The sequence below is a fragment of the Mustela erminea genome, chromosome 18, assembly GCF_009829155.1.
Source record: "Mustela erminea isolate mMusErm1 chromosome 18, mMusErm1.Pri, whole genome shotgun sequence".
In the NCBI taxonomy this organism is placed as follows: Eukaryota; Metazoa; Chordata; class Mammalia; order Carnivora; family Mustelidae; genus Mustela; species Mustela erminea.
Genome location: NC_045631.1, coordinates 41,867,662 through 41,886,839, shown reverse-complemented (window position 1 = coordinate 41,886,839; position 19,178 = coordinate 41,867,662). Strand labels below are relative to the sequence as shown.

The following is a 19,178-nucleotide window of genomic DNA, read 5'->3' as shown; positions in this document are numbered from 1 at the left end:
TCTGTTGTTTAAGCCGGTTTGTAGTACTTTGTTATAGTAGCCCTAGGAAACAATTATAACACCAAAATAGAGACACAGAAGGATGTAGCACTTTTAAGCAATCTAACAGCCCAGATAATACCCAGCTCAGACTCATTCGCCCCAAGAAGCAGCCCCTCTAAGCCACCACACTCATCTGCCCTGTCATTTTCTGCTTTTGTAGTGAAAAAGTCCCATGGCTGTTCTCACATGGGTCCTTCTTGATGCTGTATTGGTTCCCTCTGGGAGATAATGGAGATCAAAAAGACCATCATTACACCTTTGGAGATTTGCAAACTGCTTCTGCCCACCTTGAAACTATCTTGTCTCCCATCTTGCCTCCAGTCTCTTTCCACCTCTTTAATGGCAGAAGAGAGAAGGAGGGTTAAATCAAGACGACAGGAAGAGAGAAATTGCTCTCCAACACACTCACTGTGTACCAAAACCATGTTTGATTATATTAAATTCTCACAACCGCATGAGGTGAAAATTATTAGCTCCATTTTACAGATAAGGAAAGTGAAGCTTGAAGAGGCTAAGTCATACAATCAGTGAGTAGCGGAACTGGCATTTTTACCCCATGTACTCCAAAGCTCTTTTCATCCATTCAGCTGCACTCAGAGGCAAAACTTGCCAGGGTGCACTATCCAAAATGAGACACAATGGAGGGTTAAGCCACTCTAGAAGTTGAGTTCTCAGTCTTCCTGCCGATCCTCCACCAACAAAACTAGTCTCTTTAACCCTTGCTGTCACATACTGGAGCTTAGGAAACTGGAGTGCTGCGAAATATCTTAACTCCAGCAGGCGGCACTGTGATCCAAACACCATTTCCAGCGTGGGCGGCGCGCGGGGAAACCCGTGGGGCGGAGCCACAAAGGAGTCGCCCGGGAACCACTCGTGGGGGCGTGGCCACCCCGGGGGGAGGGCGTGCCTGCCACCCAAGCCCCGCCCTACCTCTTGGGTCTCGGCTCCAGGTGGGCGTGTCCCGAATTCTCTCTGGGAGAGACACGCGTGGGCCGCTCCCCTCTGGGAGGAGGGCAGCAGAGAAGGGTGAGGGTGTCGCTGGCTGCCCCTCCCCTTGCGGGCCACGTGGCGGGCGCGGGCCGAGCCCGGGGGAAAGAACTTGGCCCGTGGGGAGGTGGGGGGACCGAGGCGGCGCCAAGCTGAGCCGAGAGCTGCGGGGTTCAGAGCAGAGAGGCAGCGGCGGCGGCGGCGCCGAGAGGAGGGGAGGAGGCAGGCGGGCGCATGGGGCGCCCCGGCCCCGCCGGCAGCGCGCCCCCTCCCGCCCCGCCGCGCTGAACGCCCCCCAGCGCCGCGCCTCGAACCCCAGCCCCGAGGCCATGCCGGTCATGAAGGGGTTGCTGGCCCCGCAAAACACCTTTCTGGACACCATCGCCACCCGCTTCGACGGCACGCGTGAGTGGGGAGAGGCTGGGGCTGGGTGTTCGAGCTGGGGCCAAGTCAGCTTCGGCACCGGCGCGGGTCTACTGGATGTGTTGAGACCCGAGGCAGCGAGAGTGGAGTTGACGGTCTAGGAACTCCCGAAGCCGCAGGAAAGGAACAGGACAGGGAGTGCACTGCGAAGGGGGGCGGGGAAAGGGCTAAGAGTGCGGGGGGCTAAGGTTGGGGGTGTGACTGGAGTCAGGAAAGGCTCTTTGTGCCGCAAAACGGAGGAGAGGCCTTGTCAGCTGCCCGCTCCCGGGCAGAGCTCTGCTGGGGGAATGTGTGGGTATCTGAGACGCAGAGGTGGAACGAAGTGGTCAGGCGCTCTGGAGTCTACTTCCAGAAGGCTCCAGCATCTCCTCCCCTCAGGAAAAAAAAAAGAAGAAGAAGAAGAAGAAGAAAGATAGAAAGAAAGAAAAAGAGAAAAAGAAAGAGAAAAGATCAGACTTCAGCAGCACCTAGCTTGGATTAAGGTCACGCGCCCCCAAATCTTGGCGCGTCTGAGTCTGAGGGAGGTGAGGCAGGCGGAAGAGGGTGGTCCGTGTGACGGAGGGAACTCTCTGCTCGCCCACCCCCAGTTTGGATTCCAGGTTCAGCACCTTGGACAGCCACACTCATCGCTCCCAGTCTCTTCTCCCGCCTTTCCCTTTCCCTACTTTGGAGCAGAGCAATCTCCCTTTGCCCCCTTTGGGCTCCCTGGTCAGTATCTGGAAAGTGGGGGGAGCGATACTTGCGGGCGGAAATCGAGCCGCCCGGGCCCTAGCCGCCTCCCCCCACAACCCCCCGCAGACACCTCCCTTGTTTCCATAGCTCCCATCACCGGGGCAACGGGCCCTGGGATGGAAGAAGGAGGCTGCTGCCCAGGGCCCAGAGCCTCCCAGGCACCTTCAGTCCCCATCAGCCTCTCCACTCCTACACACTCACCCCCTTAGCATCCAGCACTTGTTGTGTCTCAGACCCCTTCCCTCAGCTGAGATTCTGCCCCTCGATGGCACACAAAGTGCCCCTGTGGCTTCCACCCATTGGAGCCAGAGGAAGCCAGATCAGGTTCTGGTCATGGGGTTGCTGGACTAAAAACTTCCTTGCTCAATACGCTGTCAGACTTTGAGCACTGGGACAGACCCCCTGAAATTACCTAAAGAGATGCTAAAAAGAGGACCTTTCCTGGAAGGCAGGGAGTAAGGACACTACGCATTACTGTCTCCCTCCCCCACCAAAGGAGATTCGTGAGTTTGGATAATCTCCGTCTTCTGGTTTCCGATCAACAAAATGGGTGTGATATCACCAGAATCCGTGCCCTGTCTCCTTTCTAATAGGAGGACAGGATAGCGGCTATGCATGTGTTTTGAAAGCTGTGGGAATGTGGGGGAGTCATTTTACCTTCTCAGTGTAGCACTTAGTATATGTTAGGATTTGTTCTCCCTAGGTAACTTTCTCCCTATGGTAACTAGTGTAACTTTCACAACAGCCATATAGGGAAGATGTATTATGTCCCACTTTGCAGATAAGAAAGTTGAGGCACAGAAGAGTTCATTAACCAGTGTCCTAGGTTACAGTCAGAAAGTGGCAGAGGTGTCGTGCTGGAGCCCATGCCCAGCTCACCAGCTTGAAGGGAGAGGGAAGGACAGTGTGACCTTCAACCCCCCCAGTAGTCCCTGTCCTGGTTCCAAGCCATCCTTAAGTCCTTGTCCTTTTCCTCTATCTCTTTTTACTCTCATTTCAGAATATCCCAAAGGGGATCCAGGAATCACAAGGAAGTCTGGGAAACTTCTGGCTCTGTGACCTCTGACCACAGTTTGGGGGAGGTACTACTCACCTTGAAGCTAAGATCCCCTCCTGGCCTTGACCTAACCTTAACCTCTTCTTCTCACAGACAGCAACTTCCTGCTGGCCAACGCACAGGGCCCACGGGGCTTTCCCATTGTCTACTGCTCTGACGGATTCTGCGAGCTCACAGGCTACGGCCGCACTGAGGTCATGCAGAAAACCTGCAGCTGCCGTTTCCTCTATGGTCCAGAGACTAGTGAACCAGCCCTGCAGAGGCTGCACAAGGCCCTGGAGGGCCATCAAGAGCACCGGGCTGAAATCTGCTTCTACCGAAAGGATGGTAAGGGGTAGTGGCCCGCCCTGCAGGCCTGCGCAGATCCTGGGCCATACACAGAGTCTGCTTGGCACAGTGGAAGACTGGATGCTGGCCCCATACTGCCACAAGCTAACTATGTGACCCTGAGGGCATCCCTGGTCCTCTCTAGGCCTTGCTTCTCCCATCGGGAAGGGAAGGAGTCTGACATAATCTCTGGGGTTCTTTCCATCTGTAAACCTTTGCCAAGCCCTTTGATCATGCCCAGGAACCTTGGGTGATCAAAGGGAAGGGGTGCCATGGGCTGCTCACCCTCCCCCTCCATCTCTTCACATCTACAGGCTCGGCCTTTTGGTGCCTCTTGGACATGATGCCAATCAAGAATGAGATGGGAGAAGTCGTGCTTTTCCTCTTTTCCTTCAAGGACATCACTCAGAGTGGAGGCCCAGGACTTGGCTCCCCAGGAGGCCATGGGGACAGTAATCATGGTAACTGCAGGTCTGGGAAGGAGGCGTGAATGGTCAGAGGTCCTTGCTGAGGGTCACACAAGACATCTCCCTATCTGGCTTCATGGGAGGTGCCCCCATTTATCTCTGCACCCTTCTTTCCAACAGAAAACTCCCTTGGCAGGAGGGGAGCCGGCTCGAGACTTCGATCAGCCAGGAGGCAAAGCCGCACTGTCCTACACCGCCTGGCTGGCCACTTTGGCCGCCGGCGCCAGGGAGGCATGAAAACCAATAATGTGAGTCCCAACATCTCCATCCCAGCCTCTCCCAGCTGTGATTCTGAGGCATCCTTGCTAATGTCTCCCTGTCTCTCTGATATCCCTCCAGTAGACTTATCCCTCTGTCCACGCATTTCTCATGTACGATTTTCTGCTGTGTCCCATGTGCTCTCACATCTTCCAACCCCATCTCCCTTGCTTCCTTATGATTGATATTACTTTACTCTGACGATGTCATAAGGGCAGGGATCTAGGATCAAGTATATTAGCTACCTCTGAGTGACAGTGTTATCTCACGAAGGTAGGGGTGAAATCACAAATTGTGATTCTAGGGAGAGAGCCCCCATTGGGGTCCTGGTATCTAGCCCTAGGACCCTGATAAAGCCACGGGATCGGTTCTCCCATCTTCTGTGTAGTCTGTGGGGGCAACAGGGGATGGGATGTGCTGTGTCAGCCTCCCTTCATCTCTGGGATATCCTTATCCTCCACAGGGACCCTAGATTCCAAATGAAACTTGAGGGAGAAGTTAATGACCCCTAGGGAGGTCTAAAGCATGTGTCTGGCTTGTCATAATCTCCTTCTCAAGCAGGGTGAAGGTTAAGCCTTATAAATAACCGCCACAAAACATGATTGATCCAAAGGGGGCCCAAGCTGTAGGTTGGCAGAGGAAGGAAGTGTCAGGTGCCGGCTCCTGAACCCCTCTCCCACACCTTCCATCTCCTCTTGTGATCATGCCTGGAGCACCCCCTCCCCCCTACCCCCTCCCCTGCCTCTTCCTTCCCTAAGCTTTAGCTCCCCTTTCCCTTAAATGTCCCCAACCGCCACCCCTCTCCCCCTAGAACGTGTTTGAGCCAAAGCCATCAGTGCCCGAGTACAAGGTGGCCTCCGTGGGGGGGTCCCGCTGCCTCCTCCTCCACTACAGCGTCCCCAAGGCCGTGTGGGACGGCCTCATCCTCCTCGCCACCTTCTACGTCGCGATCACCGTCCCCTACAATGTCTGCTTCTTGGGCGACGACGACACCCCCATCACTTCCCGACACACCCTTGTCAGCGACATCGCCGTGGAGATGCTCTTCATCCTGGGTCAGATCCTCTGCCCTGCATACCCTGGCGGGTGGGCTGGGGGAACCTACACATCTAAGCTTTGCTCCGTCCTGAGCCTGCAGGACCCTGGTATTCAGAGCCCAACCTTTTCTGGGTCTTTAAGTCCTAATGGTCCATATGCCCTGAGCCCCGAACCCTTCAGCCTTTAGACCACTCCTCCCTGAAGAGCAGCCAGAAGCCCAATCTGCCTTCCCCATTTCTGCCTCCAATTCCATTCTGGGTCTCGGGCTTATTCCCAGCTTACTCAAAGCCCCTTAGTAACAGCCTCTTGTACCCCCAGATATCATCCTGAACTTCCGCACCACCTATGTGTCCCAGTCCGGCCAGGTGGTCTCTGCTCCTCGTTCCATTGGTCTTCATTACCTGGCCACCTGGTTCTTTGTTGACCTTATTGCTGCTCTGCCATTTGACCTGCTTTATGTCTTCAACATCACCGTGGTGAGTGACCCCTGTCCCACCTTGCCGCCCAGCCTCCCAAATTCAGCACAGCATCTCCCACTAAGGGACCGACTCCAACCAAGACTCAGCCCTACCCATCCGTCCAGCTGCAAATAGTTGTCAGGCACCTGCTGTGGGCCAAGCCCCGTGCTAGCTTCTCAGAAGGAGCTGGGAGGGTCTGTGCTCTCAGGGAGCTCAGCTCACAATCACTGAGGGAAGCTGAGACAAATGAAAAGCTAACTAGGGCTACCAGGGCGGCGTTGGTCTGATGCCAAATGAGTGGTACTTTTCACATTTTTATTTAACAAACAACTGATGAGCATTTAGCTGTCTGCAAAGCACTGTGTGGAGCATGGTCACTGTGCGGAAAAGGGACAAGGATTCAGCCTCCAGGCAGCTAAGCTGGTGAGGGGGCAGGACTGTTGGAGGGGACAGCAGGAACAGAAGAGGTGAATGGAGAGGAAGACGCGGCCCAGGTATTGCTGGGGGCTGGGCATGGAGCTAGCTGATCCTGGAGTTCCAGGCAGGAAAGTGGGCATGCGTGAAAGTGATCTGATGCTCTGAAATCTAGCCAGCACCTGGGAGGCCAAAGCACTCCAGCTGGAAAAAAGGCTCAGGTGATCTGGGAAGGGTTCCTGCGGGAGATAGATCAGGGCTAGACCTTAGACAGAGAGCAGGATTTGGCTGGCAGGGGATGGGGAGAGAGCATCTGGGGGGAACATAGTAAGCCAAGACAAGGAGGTAGAGGCTGTGGGGTGGGTTTGGACGCAGAGAGTGCCAGGACCTGGGTCCTCCCTTCTCCCCGGGGACTGCCTGGAGGTACCCTGGGTGGTCAGCTCTGCACTCAGCCGGTAGATCGTAGGTGCTCTCAAGTCCAGGGTGAGGGAGTCCCACCCTGTGTCCCCAGACTCCCTTGGCTGTTGGGTGGGGAGGTGGAAAGCAGTTTCCCTGTGCGCTCCTCTCTCTGCCACACTCAGCTATAGCAGGAAACCACCTACACGCAGCCGGATTTAACTAGCCGCCAACGGGCTGTGGGCCTCTTCTCCTGGCTGTGTACACGTGTGTGCACGCTCCCACACACGTGCATGTGTGTGTGTCTGCCCTGGGACTCCGGCCACTCGGAGCAGAGCAACCCACCCCTCCCTAGGAGCGCACTCTCCCATCCCATGCCCACGAGGCTGTGTCAGCGGGCAAACAACTGTCCCTGGGGAGTGGGAGAGCGGCAGATGGGCTCCTGTTCCTCTTCCCCGGCAGTCCCCCTCCTCTGGTACCTTCAGGAACACTTTTCACGTACTAAGTCCTTTCTCGAACATCATCTCATAGGTGTCTCCCAGTAACCCCTCAGGGCAGATTCTCTTTTTCAGAGGTAGATACAAAGGCTCAGAGAGGTTAAGCAGCTTGCCACAGGTCACACAGCTAGCAGTAGCAGGCAGGAGACTGGAACCAGGTTTCCAGACTCCTAGTCTATTCCTTGTTCCATGACACCGCCCCACTTCCCAGGAACACAAGGCCCCCGAGTGGATGATGTAGCATAAGGGGAGATCAGGAGCTGTGCTGGGCTGGGGGTAGGTAGGGCGAAGAGAGAGGATGAGTGGGCAGAGCTGTGGACTGGAAGGAGCCGAGCCCGGGACACAAGCAAAAGGAGACGAGGGCCCCAAGAGAGTGAGGCACAGGGCCTGGTGACTAGATGCAGCCCTGAAGGATTCAAGTCTGGAGGCAGAAGCTCTGGGAGCTGGGGGCAGGCGTTAAGCCCTGGAGACGGTCCATGTGGGGGAAGCAGGGCCACCTCCTTCCCAGCTCCTTCACCTAAAATTAGAGAAAAGGACAGGAGGTGGCTCAGGAGCCGGGTAGGGCCAAGACTACGGGGGACGTTGCTAGAGGCTTCTGGAAGGGCCTTCCTACTAAGTTCCCCAGGTGCTGCCCTAGAGCCCCCAGCCCTTGTTTCCAAGTTGCCCCCACCCAGAGTACCTGCTCCTCATCTCTAAAATTTGGAGGGCTAATTGAAGTATTAAAGACCACAGTGAAAACAGTCATAGTGGTAATATTGGTAACACTTACAAGCTGCTTACTAGTGCCACGAGTAATCACCCCCCGACCCAGCCCCACAAGGGCTAAGACCTCAAAGCCCAAAGCCGAGGCTCCCTCAATTCCTAGTCTCCTTTCCTCAACATTCCGGCATGCCCCTCTCATTTGCAGCTGACCCAGCCTGGGAACAGCCCCTAACCTTCCCCGGTCCCCAGGACACTGCCTGTTCCCACTCTCCCTTGCTTCTCTGTGTCTCGAGGGATGGCTCCCTTCACAGATGCTGGCATTGCCAACAACCAGCTCTTGTCCACAGCTGATTGCGCCTAGGTCTCCAGGGGTGTCCAGCAGGGCCCAGAGCTCATTCCCTACCTCTGACCAGGACTTGCTTTTTCACCAGCCCATGCACGGTGCTAGAGGCAGCACAGCACAAAATGGACTTGGGTAGCCGCTCAGATGGCAGTCCCAGCTCCATCATTTCCTTGGTGTATGACCTTAAGCAAATCACTAGCTTCTCTGAGCCTTAGTTTACTCATCTGCAAACTGGGAACGATGATGATAATTGAACTGAAGGCACGAGTTTTTCACGAGGATTATAAATGCTTAGCCCAGTACCTGACACATACGGCAAGTACATATATAAGTACGCACATAGTTATGTATTAGCCTTTTTTTTTTTAAGATTTTATTTATTTATTTGACAGACCGAGATCACAAGTAGGCAGAGAGGCAGACAGAGAGAGAGGAGGAAGCAGGCTCCCTGTTGAGCAGAGAGCCCGATGCAGGGCTCGATCCCAGGACCCTGGGATCATGACCTGACCTGAAGGCAGAGGCTTAAACCCACTGAGCCACCCAGGCACCCCTGTATTAGCCTTTATGAGCTTTAGTATTACTCTCTCCCCTCTGCATTCCCTGGCCACTTTCTCGGGACAGCAGGGCCGTTTTTCCTGCCGCAGCTTCCCCTGGTTCCAGGGCATCTGGTGACAAGGCGCTGGGAGGGGCCCTGGGGAGCTCTGAGGAGGTGTGCCTGCTGACAGCCTCCCCCGCCACACTCCCGCAGACTTCGCTGGTGCACCTGCTGAAGACCGTGCGGCTGCTGCGGCTGCTGCGGCTGCTGCAGAAGCTGGAGCGCTACTCCCAGTGCAGCGCGGTGGTGCTCACCCTGCTCATGTCCGTCTTCGCGCTCCTCGCCCACTGGATGGCCTGCGTCTGGTACGTCATCGGGCGCCGGGAGATGGAAGCCAATGACCCGCTGCTTTGGGACATCGGTGAGCCGCCGACCCCAGGCTTCCACGGATACCCATCCGCCAGCCCTGTCCACACAGGCCCCCGAGCTGATGCCTCCCCCTGCATCACACCCACCACTCCACAGTCTACCTTCCATGCAACAAACGTGCATGGAGCTCCTTCCAGGTTGGGCGTGGAAGTACCTGAGTTGAAGACCAAGGGTCTGCCTTGGGCTGACCTCACAGCCTACTGGCAGGGGAGCCGGGCCAGTGACAGGCAATCAAAAGAGTACTGGAAACACTCCAATGGTGGGGAGGGCGTTTGGGGCAGAGGGAGCAATGCCCTGCCTGGACCCTTTCAGTGGCTCTGCGCTGCCCTCAAAATCAAGTCCACACTTGGCCCGCACCTGTGCAGCCCTGCAGCCTTCTCTCTCCCCACCTGGCCTCCCCTTCTCCCCTGCGCCCTGTGCCGCAGCCACGCTGGCCTCCTTCCAGCACGCAGATGTACTGCTTTCTCACAATGGCCTTGAACAGTGTTTTCCTCTCGGGAACCCTCTCCCTCCCTTCTTCCCCTAGGTGACTTTTCTAGTCCTTGCAATCCCCACTAAAATGCTCTGTCCTAATGGAGCCCTTTAAGAACCATAACGCCCACCCCCGACTAGTCCCCGCAACTTTTTAGTAGCTCACTGCCCATCTGCAATGTATTTCATGTGTCTCTCCCCTCCAGACTGTAAGTTCCACCAGCACCCTGCACCCAAGGGGTGCTCAGTAAACTACTCGAGAGTCCTCCCTTAAACGGTCAGCAGCTTAGCCCTGCTTTCTGCAACTGTAACCAGCTCACTGTGGGGAGTCCCAGGCCCAGGCTGCTCCTCACATTTCCTGTGCCTGTGGGTGCAAACCTCCCCTCGCCTCTGTAAATACTTGCCCAAGGTCAAGCACATGCAGCTCAAGGAAGGCCAGCTCTCCGCTGGCCTGGGCAGCTGCTCTGGGAAAGCCAGCTCTCTGCTGGCCAGGGCAGCTGCTCCTTGCCTCCCTCCACCCCCCAGGCTGGTTGCACGAGCTGGGCAAGCGGCTGGAGGAGCCCTACGTCAATGGCTCGGCCGGCGGCCCGTCGCGGCGCAGCGCCTACATCGCTGCCCTCTACTTCACGCTGAGCAGCCTCACCAGCGTGGGCTTCGGCAACGTGTGCGCCAACACCGACGCCGAGAAGATCTTCTCCATCTGCACCATGCTCATAGGCGGTGAGGCCGGGCCTGCCAAGCCCCAGGGTGGCCCTGCTAAGCCCCGCGTGCAGATGGGGAAACGGGCTCAGAGAAGGCAAGATGTCCATCCACGTCCAGACAGTCGTACATTCATTCATTTATAGCCGTTTCCTCAGCATCTACTACATGCTGGCCCCTGGGGTGGGAGGGACGCAGGGGCGTGCCACAAAACAGGTGTAGCCTCTTGCGAAGAGGGTGGGAAACCCAAGTCATGACCTAGTTGGGGGGAGGGGGCAGGAGAGGAGCCTCAGGTCTGGCCCCTCCCTGCCCCCACCCAAGCCCACTGGCTCTCCTGCCCCTCCTTCTCCGGGAACCCAGATCCGTGGAGGGCAGGGTGGGTTTGGGGGGGCGGGAGGAGGCTGTGGGGGGCGGCGTCCCTCACGGGCTGCCCGCTGCCGCCGCTGCAGCGCTGATGCACGCCGTGGTGTTCGGGAACGTGACGGCCATCATCCAGCGCATGTACTCGCGCCGCTCGCTCTACCACAGCCGCATGAAGGACCTCAAGGACTTCATCCGCGTGCACCGCCTGCCGCGGCCGCTCAAGCAGCGCATGCTCGAGTCCTTCCAGACCACGTGGGCCGTCAACAGCGGCATTGACGCCAACGAGGTAGTGCGCGGGGATCCCGCGGTGGAGGCCGACAGGGTCCTGGGAGGCGGGGGAGGGGGAGGGGGAGGTGGGTCGCGGGGGCGCGCACCCACCAAATCCACATCCCTCTCCCTTTGCAATAGAAGCACAGGAGCTGAAAGGGAGCTCAGGCCTCAGCTAATACCATCCGTCCCCCCACCCCAGCCCGCATTTCCTGAGCACTTGCTTTGGGCCAGCCTCTGTGCGGGACTGGAGAGCTCAGGAATCATGACACTCAGCCCTTGTCCTCAGGGAGACACCGGTTGGGGGAGGGAGGCAGACAGGTAAAAATAATGATAACAACAACAACACAGTGATTAGGATTCTGCGGGAGGGATGGTGGTTCCAATGAGGGGACCTTGTGTCTGGACCCCCACGAGTCAGGGAAGGTGGCACAGAAGAGGGGATGTTGTGAAAGGCAAGAAGGAAATCAGCAGAGGCCATTCCAGGCAGAAAGAGCATTAGGAACCCAGGTCCGGGAACGACACGAAAGAGCAGGGCGAGTTCAGGGAACTGAAAGTGTTTCACGGAGCCTTCCGAATGGGTGTGTGAGTGCTGTGGAGGGAGGAGGGAAACCGGAATGTAGGAGACAGGGCTGGGGAGGCAGGCCCACCCAGCTCATAGGTGGTCTTGAATTTAGATTTTATCCTGCAAAACTTTGAGGCTGGTGAGTGGCCTGGGGCTCTAGGAGGTGTTTCTGAGACTTGGAGCCATGGAACCTGGTGATCAGCTGGTGGCAGGAGAGGAGCTCAGAATGAGGCTGAGGTTCCTGATTTGGGCAGAGGGGTGTGTGTGATGGAGGCATGGCCGGAGGAAGGCTGGACTTAGGGGTGGAAACGACCAGGACGAGGGTGTGGTGCTTGTGGGAGATCCAGGTGGAGGCTGCTCCATAGGCAGGTGAAAACACAAGTCGAGACCCGTATGCAGGGCTCCGGGCTCACCAGGAGTAGGGGAAGTCATGAAGCTGGTTGCCATGGTGCAGGAAGAATGTGGAAAGTTAGTAGAAGAGCCTGGGGAGGAAATGGAGACAAGAGGGAGAGGTCAGCGAGCCAGAGTGGCCTAGGGGGGCTCCGTAAGATGAGGATGGATCTGGGACCATTAAGTTTGATTCTCTGAAGGTCATTGGTAATGTTTAAGGCCTACGGTAAGCTTGCATCTTTACAGATGATGATATGGAGGCCCAGAGAGAGCAAATGGATTGCCCAAGCTCCACAGGGATGTAGGGCAGAGCTGACTGCTAGTTTCCCGACTCCTGGCTGAAAGGTTGACCCACCAGGACTGGTCCTTGTGTGGGGCTGAGCGACCACACAGTGAGTGTGTCTGCATGTAGTCAAGTAGTCATAGGCAGTGGACAGACAGGAAGAGACCTAGTCTCTGCTCCAGAACTTGGGTCGGGAGGTCCACACACAAGCAAAACTGAGGTCTTCCTGAAGGTCAGAAATGGGTCACCTCGAAGCAAAGGGCACATTGGAGCTCTCCCCTGGGAGACAGCTCAGGACATTTGTAGAACTCAAGTAGCAGCCGTAGGGGGATGGCCAGAATGACCTATGCCCCTTATGCAGTTACTGCGTGACTTCCCAGACGAGCTGAGAGCTGACATCGCTATGCACCTGAACCGGGAGATCCTGCAGCTGCCACTGTTCGGAGCAGCGAGCAGGGGCTGCCTGCGGGCCCTCTCCCTGCACATCAAGACCTCATTCTGCGCCCCAGGCGAGTACCTGTTGCGCCGTGGGGATGCCCTGCAGGCCCACTACTACGTCTGCTCCGGCTCACTCGAGGTGCTTCGAGACAACATGGTGCTGGCCATCCTGGGTGAGGATCCCACCACCACCTATGACCTACCCTAGAACCTTGCCCTAGAGGCCTTGGGTGTGGCTGGGAATCTAGGGACTGGGCTACCCCTAGTGCATATGTGGAATTCCTGCTGAGGAGTCCTCTTTCCTGGTCCCTTCCTCCTACTACCATCCCTTTTGACCATACCCTCAGATTCTCCCCTACTCCCACTGGCCATCAACCCATCAACCCTCCCGCAGTGACTCTTCCCCATCTCAGTTGGTCCTTTCCCACTGCACTATCTCCCAACTCTACTGACCCTTCTCATGGACCCTCAACTCCATTGACCTTTACCCTTTAACTGACCTCTCTGGCCATTCTTTACTGATCATCCAGTTCCATTGATAACACTGACAGCCCCCACTGACTGTCTCCCAACTTCCTCCGTCATTCTCCACTGACTTTTACCCACCTCCATTGGTTATTTCCACCAATCTTATTGATTGATCCGTCTTTGACCACCCTTCCAACACACTGACCATCCGTCAAATCCATTGAGCACCTTCCACTGATATCCTCTTGGTCCCTCTCCCCCAGCTGACTGTCCCCATCCCTTACCCACAGGGAAGGGGGACCTGATTGGGGCAGATATCCCTGAGCCGGGGCAGGAGCCTGGGTCAGGGGCAGGCCCAGGCTACGTGCTGAAGACCAGCGCTGACGTGAAGGCACTGACCTACTGTGGCCTGCAGCAGCTGAGCAGCCGAGGGCTGGCTGAGGTCCTGAGGCTCTATCCTGAGTATGGGGCTGCCTTCCGGGCTGGCCTGCCCCGGGACCTCACCTTCAACCTGCGCCAGGGCTCTGACACCAATGTATGTAGACCCCCTATGGCTTCCATCTCCTCCGAGGTCCCCTCCTTCAGAGCAGACCTCCCCCTGCATCTCCTTCCATCCTGAGAAAATCCTTCCTCAATCCCAGGCACCGCTTTCCCTTGTCCCTTCCATGCTTAACATATTCCACGCCCACCTGACCCTTCTCCATTGGCCATCACCCAGTCCCATGGACCATCTCTCACCGCTTCTACTCCCAACCCTTCCGACCCATCATCTCCTGTTGGCTCCCCTCCCCCGCACCCATCCTCACTCCAGACTCCTCAGAGGGCCCTCGCTTTGGGAGCAGACCCCTTGTGGGCTCCTCCTCTGTCAAGTCCCTCTCTGAGCTGGCACATCATCCCCCCCGGTTTCCTCTTCTGCCCTCACCAGATACGTCCGGAGCCCATTTTGGCTTAGGCTCTGGGGCTTTGTCTTTCCCTGCTTTTCAGATTGACTTTGCCCCTCAGACGTCTCTGAGCTGGAGTTGGAGGGTATCTCTGACTCAGTTCCACAGAAAGGCCCCACATTCTCAGAGCCCACAGCACCGATGGGTAGGACTAGGAAGTGCTGCGGCAGGCGAGGGGGGAGGTGTCAGTCAGCTTGAACCCCCCCTGTGTCCCCGCAGGGCCTCAGCCGCTTTTCCCGGTCTCCTCGCCTCTCCCAGGTAACGCCACCTTCCTGGGTCGGGTTGAAGTTGTGTGGGGAGAGTCTGGGAGCTGGGGGCCCCTTCCCTTGGCTCCTTTGCTGCCCGGAGAAGGGAGGGGGATGGGGAGCGGCATCTGCCAGTGAAGGCTGTTGCTTAATGAAGGGGCCTATTATTCACTGTCCTGACACCAGCTGCCCTCTGCCCACAGCCCCGCTCGGAAAGCCTTGGCTCCTCCTCAGACAAGACCCTGCCATCCATCACAGAGGCTGAGACCGGGGTGGAGTCTGGGGGTGGTTCTAGACCCCGCCGGCCCATCCTGCTGCCCAACCTCAGCCCAGCACGACCCCGGGGCTCCCTGGTCAGCCTCTTGGGCGAGGAGCTGCCCCCGTTCTCAACCCTTGTCTCCTCCCCTTCCCTGTCCCCAACCCCTTCCCCTGCCTTGGCTGGCCGGGGCCACAGCCCCTCCCCCCATGGCCCCCACAGGGGCTCTGCTGCTTGGAAGCTCCCTCAGCTTCTCATTCCCCCACTGGGAACATTTGGACCTCCGGACCTCAGTCCCCGGTGAGACGCCAGCCTCCCCTGCCTTCCCCATACCCCTGCTGGCTTCCAGAACCTTCTCTGGGCTCTGTCCCCAGCATTCCAACTAGTGCTTGTCCAGTGCTCGTCCTGCCTCTGCCTCATCTGTCCATCCGCCCTTCCTGATCCACCCACACTTGCAACCCCACCCTTTTTGACCGCGACTCCTCTCCAGCTCCCTGGCACTGCTGTCCCCGGTTACCCTCTGCCTGCTCTGCTCTGGCCCTTGCCCTCTCCCCACGGGACTGATGATCACTGCCCCCCATCCCAGGATAGTGGATGGCATCGAGGACTCTGGCAGCACAGCGGAGGCCCCCACATTCCGGTTCAGCAGGAGGTCTGAGCACCCTAGGCCCTGCTCACAGGCCCCTCCTTCAGGTAAGGGCCAGCCATAGACTTCATGTCTCAGTCACCCGTTCTTCCGCCATCCACCCATCCCTTCATCCAGCCCATTCCACAAGTAGTAAGGGTCGACCATGTACTGGGCTCTGTGCTGGGCATACACAGATAAGCCGGACTTGCCCTGCATCCTTAGTGAGCTCCCAGTCTGGTGGGGGACACAACTGTGTCCTCGGATAAACGATTTCAGAGCAGGGTGTTAAGTACCATGACTGAGGCAAGAGCAAGGCTCTGAGGTAGGAGAAAAGGACACGTCTAACCCTCCTTCTTAGAGGAGGGGACACTTGTGGTGGGTCTTAAAGGTCGGGTGGGAGTTTGAGAGGTGGAGCAAGGCCGTTGCTGGAAGGCGTAAAGGCCTTTAGGTGCTAAATAGAAGCTTCTGGGCATAAAGCTGGGGCAGGGGTGGAGGAAGGCTAAGGAAGTTACAGGGCCTTGTAACCAGCCTGAAGAGTCTGGATTTTCCATCATCCTGAGCCCAGAGCTCACTCTTCCCTTATTCTCTGCCCGCCCGGCCCAGGCTATAGACTCCTGTTTCCCACACTCACCCTGCATTCCTTTACCCTTTGCTGCCTGCAGGGACCAGGCCCAGCCAGGAACTGGCCACGGAGGCTGAGGAGATGAAGGAAAAGGTCTGCAGGCTGAACCAGGAGGTGGGTTGGGGCTGGTTCCTCCCCTTTGACCTTGGAAAATATCATCTTGGGAGATTTGCCTCATAGAAGAACATTTCAGGGCTTAAACCTAGAGTCCTGAGTTCACATATTTACAGTAAGTAGCTGGGTGACCTTGGGCAAGTCCCATAATGACCCTGTACTTCAATTTCCTTGTCAAAAAATGGGGAGAAGAACCTGTTTTTGCCAGAGTGGTTGAGGATGAGATAAGAGTGGACCCGTGCCCGGCTAGTCCCTGGTCCACTGGGAGCCCTCATTGACCGCTGCTTCCCTTTCTTCCCAGCTGCTTCCGGCCTTCCCTCCTTCCACGACCTTGGCATTCTCTCCTTTAGGGACCTGCCCCCTACCAAGTCCCTTTCCTACTCCAGCCCTGGGAAGTGGATGCTCAGCAAACCTAGGGGGCAGAGGATGGGGGGGAGGCAGAGAGGCCTTCAGCCCTGGGGGGAGCTGGATCTTAACGTCTGAACCCTGGTCAGGAAGAGCCCAGATCTTGTGCAGCAAGGCTCTGCCTCTACCTGCTCCCTGGGGATCTCTGAGCTGTCACCAGGGCACTGCCAGGCCCAACCCTTTGGGAGCGGGCCTTCCCTGGGTTCTGGTAAACATCGCAGGCATCCCAGGAGGGCAGCCCCTGGGCTGGGCGGGCCCTAGGGTTGGGGGCGGGACCAGGGCCTGGTTTGGCCACCTGGAGGGCCAGTCCTGCTTGGGTCACAGTGGTTCCCACACTTGAGTGTCTGTCAGCACTCGTAAGATGTGGACTCTGTGCCTCACCCAATTCGGAGTATCTGGGGTAGGGCCCAGGAATCTGCATTTCGACAAATTTCTCAGTTGATTCTGTACTCCCTGAATAGACTAGCAAAGCACTGAATAGACACACTTGGGCATGTGTGCTGGGATAGCCCGAGACTAAGCTTGTGTCTGTCACCTCCAGCTTTGTGGCCTCTTCGAGGCCTGCTTTTCTGCCTCTTGTAAAAGTTAGGGTGGGGTGGGGCGGTTGTTGGAATAGCCACTGTTCCAAATCCTGGAAAGCATCTGAGTGTTTTCATCTCGACAAACAGAACCCCTGCCCTGCCTTTTTCTTGGGGTGGCTGTGAACAGAAGTGGCTGGGAAAGTTTTGTAAACTGTTGGGGGAATGTGTATCTAGGAGAGTGGTGGTTGTTGTGACACCTGGGGAACCACTGGTTATGTTCCAACAGATCTCCCGTCTCAACCAGGAAGTGTCTCAGCTGAGCCGGGAGCTTCGACACATTATGGGCCTGCTACAGGCCAGGCTGGGTCCCCCAGGCCACCCAGTAGCCTCAGCTCGGCCCCCAGACCCACCTGGTCCCCAGCCGAGACCTCCGTGCATTTCTCCATGTCTATCTGGACCACCACCTAGCCTCCAGGATACTACTCTCGCTGAGGTCCACTGCCCGGCCAGTGCGGGGACAGCAGAGATGGGAGCCACCCTTCCCAACCTGAGACCCTCCACGCTGTCCCCCTACCCCTCAGAGCCTGAGTCTCTGGGACCCTCCCCAGTGCCAGAGGCCTCACCTCTGACCCCACGCCTCATGCGACAGAGCTTTCGGTCCAGGCCAGACACGTTCCACTGACCCAGGCCCTAGGCCCAGGCCTGTCTGGGGTGGGCACTACTGCCTGCCCTCCAGGGAGGGGCTGGGCCCCTTGGCCTCCTGCCTCGGGTCAGCAGCCACCAGCTGGTCTGGTTGGCTCTGCATTCTCTGGACTTTTTTACAAAGCCTGGTCACTTCTGACCCTGTTCCCTTTTCCAAACCTTCCCCTGTCCTTCCCCTCTGTGAGGGGAGCCACCTGAGGCTGTGGAACCCAACAGGCATGAGACGGAATGCAGTGCCGATTAGGCCAGCAGATGACATGTCCTGCTTTCTCCCCAGGACCCGGAGGCAGGTAGATATGGGGGAGCATCCGGGGCTGAGGGAGGGTCCCCCATCCAGCACGGGAAGTGAAGGCTGAGGCAAGAGCTGGCTGGATCTTGGTGTCTAAGGCAAGAGGGACAGATTGCAGATTTCACTGCAGAGATAGCTTTGTGATATCGGGAGGGCTTCTGTCCCAGCCCCCCAGTCCCCTGGGCCCTGCTGGAGACCTTGGAAGCAATGTCACCTTGAGAGGGATAGGTCTAGATGGCTGGCATCTAAGCAACCCAAGACTCCTTAGACCTCCCACTAGCAGCCAAGGCTGGAGGAGCCCACCTCATCCCTCAGCCCACACAGGAAACAAACGATGACCCCCAGATACGTATTCTTCAGTTCTTGTTGGTTATTACTTTCTTTAATAATATGAATGAGTTGCCGGCACTAAAAATCAGGAGAGTTCACATAAATATCCGGATAATCCAGCTTCTCTAAAAAAACATGGGGAGTTCTGGCAGTCCTGGGCCAACATTCCACCTGGCAACAATCAGTGTGGTGTTGAGTGGCCACCATCGTCTGGGGCCACTGGAGGTCATCTCCTGACACCGAGCTAGCTTCCCTCATTTGAATTCTTTGGTCTGTGTAGGTATATTTGGGTTTGCAGTTCCTGCCTTAGAGTTTCCTCCCAGGTTCCTCTGCTCCAGCGGGAGCTTTATGGGCCCAGCAGTGTCTGTTTCTACGCTTGGGCCTGTCAACATCTCCGTTTCTGTCTTTCTGCAGGCTGTCACTGAAGGTGGTCTCTTCTGTTGCCAGCAACTTCAAACAGTCCCCACAGCACTCTTTATCCCTCCCCCTGCACCAGAGCTCAGCCAAGCCTGTTCTTCCCACATCCAACACGGTCTCGCCCAGGACCCTGACTTCTCACATACCCACCCTGGTCTCCAACTCTCCTTTACCACCCAACACCCAGGGCTGACTTTTGGATAGGAAATAAATGCTTTATTTTTGTAGTTGTTGGCTGTGGATGTTTCTGGGGGTTGGTCTGAGAGCCCCAGGGCTTTGGAGGAGCCTACAGGGCAGTCACTCCCCACCACACCCCAGGGCCCAGTTGCTGTCTCTAGGAAGGGCAAAGGCGCCAAGCAATCCACTTGGCACCACATTCACGCCACCAGAGGCCCCAGAGGTGAGGCAGAAACCTTAATGAGTCACTGTGGGCCGTTTACACCCCCTCCTCCCCCTACCCATCACAGTCTCAGATTCAGGCGCAGTATGTGAGAGGGACAGAGTCCCAGCTCAGGCCCACCTCCAGCCCTGGAAAAGGAGCCCATGGGACGCCCCACAGATCCTGTATAATTGATCCTGTACCTGTTGCAGGATAGGTACAGCAGGGGCTGGGGAGAAAGCTTGTCACCAGCTCAGAACCTGCCAGGAATTCCACTCTG

At 57.0% G+C, this 19,178-nt stretch overlaps 1 protein-coding gene across 2 annotated transcripts; it reads left to right on the top strand.

The window, feature by feature from the left end:
* The first annotated feature begins 996 nt into the window (after window positions 1-996).
* KCNH4 (potassium voltage-gated channel subfamily H member 4) lies at window positions 997-18,727 on the top strand. 2 transcript variants are annotated; one of them, XM_032322064.1, is made up of 17 exons: window positions 1,000-1,434; window positions 3,335-3,568; window positions 3,883-4,029; window positions 4,156-4,283; window positions 5,105-5,348; window positions 5,650-5,807; window positions 8,890-9,097; window positions 10,102-10,296; window positions 10,725-10,924; window positions 12,505-12,754; window positions 13,340-13,584; window positions 14,210-14,248; window positions 14,439-14,791; window positions 15,078-15,184; window positions 15,782-15,855; window positions 17,068-17,773; window positions 18,517-18,727. In XM_032322064.1, exons 1-16 carry the CDS (start codon window positions 1,359-1,361, stop codon window positions 17,461-17,463), a joined length of 3,054 nt encoding a protein of 1,017 aa, XP_032177955.1. In that variant the 5' UTR covers window positions 1,000-1,358; the 3' UTR covers window positions 17,464-17,773; window positions 18,517-18,727. The 2 variants fall into 2 exon arrangements, with proteins under 2 accessions (XP_032177956.1, XP_032177955.1); XM_032322065.1 differs by lacking the exons at window positions 15,782-15,855; window positions 17,068-17,773; window positions 18,517-18,727 and having other exon boundaries at window positions 997-1,434; window positions 14,034-14,248; window positions 15,078-15,185.
* Window positions 18,728-19,178: the final 451 nt, after the last annotated feature.

Excerpts from the sequence above, each read along its gene's own strand:
- KCNH4 (XM_032322064.1), top strand. The coding sequence starts at position 1,359 with ATGCCGGTCATGAAGGGGTTGCTGGCCCCGCAAAACACCTTTCTGGAC. Across the intron at positions 3,569-3,882 it reads CTGCTTCTACCGAAAGGATG|GCTCGGCCTTTTGGTGCCTC; the intron begins GTAAGGGGTAGT and ends TCACATCTACAG. Across the intron at positions 5,349-5,649 it reads GGAGATGCTCTTCATCCTGG|ATATCATCCTGAACTTCCGC; the intron begins GTCAGATCCTCT and ends TTGTACCCCCAG.